The sequence below is a fragment of the Cyprinodon variegatus genome, unplaced genomic scaffold (genome assembly GCF_000732505.1).
Source record: "Cyprinodon variegatus isolate N-32 unplaced genomic scaffold, C_variegatus-1.0 Scaffold609, whole genome shotgun sequence".
Lineage (NCBI taxonomy): Eukaryota > Metazoa > Chordata > Actinopteri > Cyprinodontiformes > Cyprinodontidae > Cyprinodon > Cyprinodon variegatus.
Window position 1 is genome coordinate 130488 of NW_015151062.1, and position 6086 is coordinate 136573.

General features: G+C 44.4%; 1 protein-coding gene across 1 annotated transcript in view; it reads right to left on the reverse strand.

The window, feature by feature from the left end:
• The window catches only part of LOC107096258 (transient receptor potential cation channel subfamily M member 1-like), a 37870-nt gene that overhangs the window by 18796 nt on the left and 12988 nt on the right, over window positions 1–6086 (reverse strand). Inside the window, exons 9-16 of the mRNA XM_015392838.1 lie at window positions 4632–4704; window positions 4457–4557; window positions 4224–4388; window positions 4001–4135; window positions 3444–3494; window positions 1464–1604; window positions 1268–1297; window positions 900–1192 (exon numbers count right to left, since the gene is read on the reverse strand). Coding sequence (XP_015248324.1) covers window positions 900–1192; window positions 1268–1297; window positions 1464–1604; window positions 3444–3494; window positions 4001–4135; window positions 4224–4388; window positions 4457–4557; window positions 4632–4704 — 989 coding nt within the window. The remainder of the gene's footprint in view (window positions 1–899; window positions 1193–1267; window positions 1298–1463; window positions 1605–3443; window positions 3495–4000; window positions 4136–4223; window positions 4389–4456; window positions 4558–4631; window positions 4705–6086) is intronic.

The window sequence follows — 6086 nt, forward strand, 5'->3', positions numbered from 1 at the left end:
AATTTTTGCTAAAATCACCAGTCGTTTTCCACAATGGAGGTCAGACAAACAGAACAAGCCGGTAAGGAACCAAACAGGAAATACGCATAGTGTCTGCAGAAGGGGCGGGGCATATCTGCGTTAACTGGGACACACACGCAGACGAACTGGTTTCTGAGCATAAACGCATAAACCAGCCTTTAGGATGTAGTTATACCTACATCCTCATCAAGGGGACTCAATTCAGAAGTGAGTGTAGTGAGAGGTAGGTATTGAGTAGTGACCTATAGGGGAAGGTCGCAGGACTCCCTCGTTGACGGCATGGCGGGGTTATGTTGAGCAGCTTGCCTCTTTGCTTGACATCTTTGCCAGGCTTTGATAGCTGTTCTTGTTGTAGCACCCTTTAATGTTTGTAACCTTCTAAAGTGCTACCTGTTTTGTTCAGTGACTCACTGTAGCTGTCAGTCAACTTGTGTTTTTACTTTTAGTTATATTAAGATGTTTCCTGCAACTTTTTGTGTTGGCTAAAGAAAATCAAACAAATAAATTGATCTTAGAAACCTATAAGATGAAGGTTTTGATGTTGCCCCCCCTTGCCCTTAGTCAAGCTATGGTTATAACATAGTGCAGTAAGACAAATGCACTTAAGACCAGATGATAATGAGTGCAACTGTTTTACTGCTCTGGCTGATTATTGCATTTAATTCAAGCAGTTTCCTCATTAAAGAAGATTATTAATTATTAGAATCCGATCTTGCACTATATAAAACTCCAAAACAACTGAAAAAGACATTTTGGCTTGATATAAGATTGCAAGTCTTGGTAAGATGGAAAAATAAGCTTTACAAAAAAATATCCGATCAAAACAGAACTAATGGTCCATATATAGCAAACAGAACCAGACCTTTGATGGAACTCACTTTGAGTTGTTCTCCAGATCCTGATAGATGTCGTCCACCAGCTCGCTCTGGGAGGACTCGTGAGCCATGGCCTTATAGAGTTTACAGGCTACCAGAGCTTTAGCCATAGCCTCCTCACCTCTCTGCCACAGGAACAGCGCCATCTTCTGGCGCTTCATCAGTACTGCCCACACCATCAGCTCATGGAAGGGATACTGAAACCTGCTGACCTCAGGGTCATCTACGTCAATATCTACTTCCTCCTCCTTCTTCTTGCTTTTTTTCCCTTTACCCTTTGGTCGCGGCTCATCGTCCTGCAGAATAAACAGAGATCAGAACATGTGATGACTTCCTATGTTCAGCATTTCAGTTTATTATCAACGACTTACCTCCATTCCAAGCAGCTTCAGAGCTTTAGGCTATAACCAAGAAAGCACAGAAATGAGAGAGTAGATGTCTGATTAGTTTTCTGTTGTGCTGAATTTCTCATTCATTTCGACAGGTTAGGAACCCGGATCAGAACAAACTGATATTAACTTCTGCCCTCCATCCTGTGGAGCTCTTTCCTCCTCCACCCTTACTCACTCTTTTGAGTCCATACAGGTTGTTGTACAGTGTCCTGAAATTCTTCCTGGTGTAATTGCAGCGGTATGCTCCACCCATTAGGAACTCCAGAACCAGCCCGATGTCAATCAGTGTTATCTGGTAATCAGGAGGAAGATTCCCCTGAAAGAACACACCAATTAATACCAAACAGAACTCAGTGTACATATATAACCTCTGAAGCTAAAGAATATTCTGAATGATTCTCTAAAGATGTTTTCTCTGGAGCAAAGATGGGAGTTATTTTAGTTCATATTAGGGTTCCTGTCCAACACATTCTATCTCTGAACACATCAAACATTGACCTTTTTTTGGAGTGACACATTACATACTTGTGCAACGATAGTATCCTTTTCGTCTTTTATCGATACGGGGATGAATGAGAGTTTGAGGACATTGTGTCACAAAACATTGCCTTGATCTTCAATCAGAATTTTAGCCCACAATGTTCCTGTTGGTAGCTTTAGGAGTGTTCGTAACATTCATGCTGGTGTTTGTTTAGGTTTAGGCATAGAGGTAATTTTTTTTTCCTGCCAAAGCCTCTCAAGCACCCTGGCATCAATATATGATGAGAAGGATACCTCTGTTTCTATCTGAAGGGTAGAGAGCTTGACAAGCCGCCAATATTTGACAATTTGGAAATGACTGCCTTGCCCAGTCCTGCTCTCTGGGAAAGTGTATCTTTCAATCACCAAGTTTGGTCTCAGCTCTTCCTGTTGGAAAGACTCTAAACCTTTGATTGTTAGGACTCCAGTCTGTGTGGTCTGTGTTTCTGTGTGTTTGTCTTCCTTCCTCCACCAGGTGGCGCCTGGTTCTGATTCTCCTCCTCACACACCTGCAAGGGGTTACCTCGTTAAAGGAGTGTTCTTAAGCCGCTGACTGCCACTAACTTGACGCCAGAGTGTTTGCCTGTTTTGGGAAGTCATCCTGCAAACTGGATTTTTCGGGACCTTCTCTCCCTGGCAGGATCAACTGAGCTTCAAACTGAGCTGAGGATCCAAACCACCGGTTTGGATCCACTTTTCCCAGAGGAAACGTTTGAGCTTCATACTGAGCAAGGGATTCATTTGCACAACAGTCCGTTCACGTACCGCAGGAAATCTGAGTGGCAGTCAGTCTTTCTCCGTTCATCTACAAACAACCGCATTCTGGGTAACCCTGTCCGCCCTCCACCGTATGAGACAAACACCGGAACACATTCCTCACCTGCTGGAGTCTAAGAGTAAACCTAATCTCTGGAAACGTGAGTCTGCCAACCTTTTCCCCTCTTCAAGTTCGAGAATCAATTCTCTCACTGAACCTGAACTAACCGCAGTGTCTTCCCCTCACCTTTCAGTTCCCGTGGAGCAGTCTTCAGAGCAACACTGGAACCTCCACAACACTTCTCAATAAACCTGTTAAACTTTTTCCCTTGTCTCTCTGGACTGGTTTATCTGCATGTGGGTCTGAGCTCTTGATAAAATCATGACATTGATATGACTCACTGGACTCTAGGTTACTTTGATCTACAAAGGAGGACCTGGTCCTGACTGCAAGGTACCCAAGTCTCGCAGCTGAAGCAGAAGCCTAGATCATCAATCCTCCACTGCTGTAATTAATAGTAAGAGTGAGGTGTTTCTGCTGGGCCTGTTCATTAAGACCAAATTAGGTCAATTTTCCCAGAATTGACCTCGAGTTGAACATTTTGGGTCATCCTTTCCTGCTGAGAATTCCTGTCTTGGTTTATGGAAAGATGGTTCTGAGAAGACGTGATAACCTTTCCAAGGTTTGGTGGGCAAAAGTAATTTGCTAATAACGTTCCACTTTGTTATGGTGTTAGGCTCTAAATCTATTCAGTGTGAGGTCTAACATTTGCATTCAGTCATACTGATTCTGCAGTAGGTTGAATGTTAAACAGTGGAGGAATACAGTGTTAAAGGTGTTTGCTAAATGTGTCCAAAGACCTCGGGTGACAGCACTCACCTTCTTGACATCTCGGACCACAAAGTGCAGCGTGTTTGCAGGTCCCAGCTTCTACAGAGACACATCAAAGAGACCCAAGAATTAAACTCTAAGCATCTCCAACTGGACCCTGATCTTTCCGCAGCTAAACCCTAACGCTAAGCGGCGCACAATAAAAGGCGCAAAGAGCTTCTCTGTAATCTGAAAATGATATTTCAAAAGCTTTGTATGTCAGTGGATCAGATTAAGGTTAAAGCAGCAGGGATATAAGTGAATATAGAGAACAGAACATCTGCAGCAAAAAATAAAGAGCATTTGATTCATACTTTAATGAAGTTTGACTAAATATTTTCTTTAATCAAAATTAAACAGATGTTCTTAGAAATATTTACTCTACAACTTCTAAACATACAAAAGCTCAGCAATCTATCTGAACAGGATGAGGTAACAAGTGGACAGCGGAGCCTGCAGACTCATTAGGACAGTTTTTCTAAAAATGTTTTACTGAACTAGTTTAAATCCTGAATCTCAGTCCCGGCAGAAAGGTGTTACACAGCAGGCATGTTTTTTAGTCTTACTGTGTTGTACAGTTCTTCTAAACGTGGTATTGTCAGGAAGTGATGGATGTTGACGCCGTTTTCAATCAGAAGCTTGACAAAATCCACCCTGTCCAACACCAGAGCATCCATCATGGCTTGTTCCAAAGAGTTAACCTGTCCACCAGAAAACCAGCATCATTATCATAGATTCTCTGCTCTGCTCCAGCAAACGTCTCTCTACTGGGTGCTGCCAGGATCTTACCCAGTTGAGCAGCTCCAGTTTCCGTGGGTCGGTCTCCTCCGGTGGTTCTGGTTTGGTTTTAGCTCCTTTCCCTTTCTTTCCTCTAGCTTTCCCTTTAGCTGCTGCTGCTGCCGGGCGCTGGGCTGCCGGGCTTTTAGGCCGATCAGCCGTTAAGGCGCTCACAGGCTGGAGACAAGAAATACTGAAGTCAGAAAACACCAACAACCTGAAGGGCGTGTATGGTGGGAACTTACAGGCCAGTGGAGGCCGTAGACAAAGATCTGACTACGAGCGATGTCCACTCGGTTCCAGGCCAGAGCCAGGCTCAGCTGATCGGAGGCAGAAGCATTGGTACCTGAAGTCATGATGTGAGTCACGGTTCATGCCGTCTGATTGTTTAACAACACTTGGCATCATCACCATGGTTACCTTTCAGCAGAGCTGTGAGGATGGACATCTCGATGTCCTGCTGCCCCTCTGAGCCCATCCTGAAAACTGTAATCTGCACAGAGACACAAAAAGGAACTAGAAAGATGCCTTCATAAAGTCCTCAGTCATTCAGGTCTGTAGTTACTTTGGAATGGGTTCCATGTCCGAACTACTGAAGCACACTGCTCCTCATTCAAAATGGCTGAACACATGAAGCAAAAGACGACTGGGTCTTTGATTTGCGTCTGACTTGGAATGTGCTGAGGAGGACGGACGTCCATGTTCTTTAAAACATTAGAGCTCCAATTTACAGCCTGTTTTAGTGAAATCAGACACAGCTGACAATGACTCCTGGATAAGTGTTGAAACGTCTTCAGAAGAACTGAAGGAAAGTCCAGTTACCTCCGATTTAATCCTGTTTCCATAAATATCTAAAACAAACTCCCCGACTGCACCAGTCCTTTAAAAAATAGGTTTTACTAAACGGAAACGTGGAGAAGAATTAATGCTAAACATAATTTTCTATTTTTTTGAAGTTGGATTATCCATCCAGTTTATGTCACGCTTATCCCAAGCAGGGTCACGAAGGGTGCTGGTGTCTACGGGCGAGAGGCGGGGTCCACCCTGGACAGGTCTCCAGTCCATCGCAGGGAAACACAGAGACAAACAGGACAAACAACCATTCATTAACACCTAAGGAGAATCTAGAGAAGCCAGTTAACCTAACAGTCGTGTTTTTGGACTGTGGGAGGAAGCCGGATCTGCCCAGGCCTTCAGAGTCACCTTAACAATATTAGTGAGGAATGTTTTCCTTAACCAATCACATTTCAGATTTGGTCCACAGGACCAGCAAGCAGAACCAAACTAATGTTTTTGTCATGATCTGGCCTGTTTGCTCTCCCTTAATTAGTAATTCCTTTCACCTGCCGTTTTCCCTCCCTGCCTCAATTATAATTCATTCCTCTCACCCGTTTCCTCTTGGTTTTATTCAGTTCACACTGAGCATTCAGTGCCGAATCATTAACTGTTTTTCTGTTAGCCTGTCAGTTCAGTTTTATTTCATGGTTCGTGTCCTGGATCCTAGCAGCCAGTGGAAAAAGGGTTTTGTGTTTGTCTCGTCTCCTGATCGTCCACTGTTCCTCCCCCGCGGAGTCCTCTGGGTTTTTGGCTCAATATGCGGGGAGGTTCAGTTTTTATCCAAGTAAGCCTGGCTCCAAGGTGGAGACCACTTTAAAGGTCCTGCATCAAGTTCCGGTTCCACGTCCTGTCTCGGTTACCCTCTGCCACTGAGCCTGCCCGTCTGCACCTGATCCTGTCTGCTCCTGTGCGTGACCACCTGGTGACCACCTGGACCCTGTCAGACTCTGAACCCGCCTGGGAGCTCTTTGATGCTTGGAAGCCTGGATCCTGTTCCTGTCTGTTCCTGCCTGATCTGGATCCTGTTCCTGTCTGTTC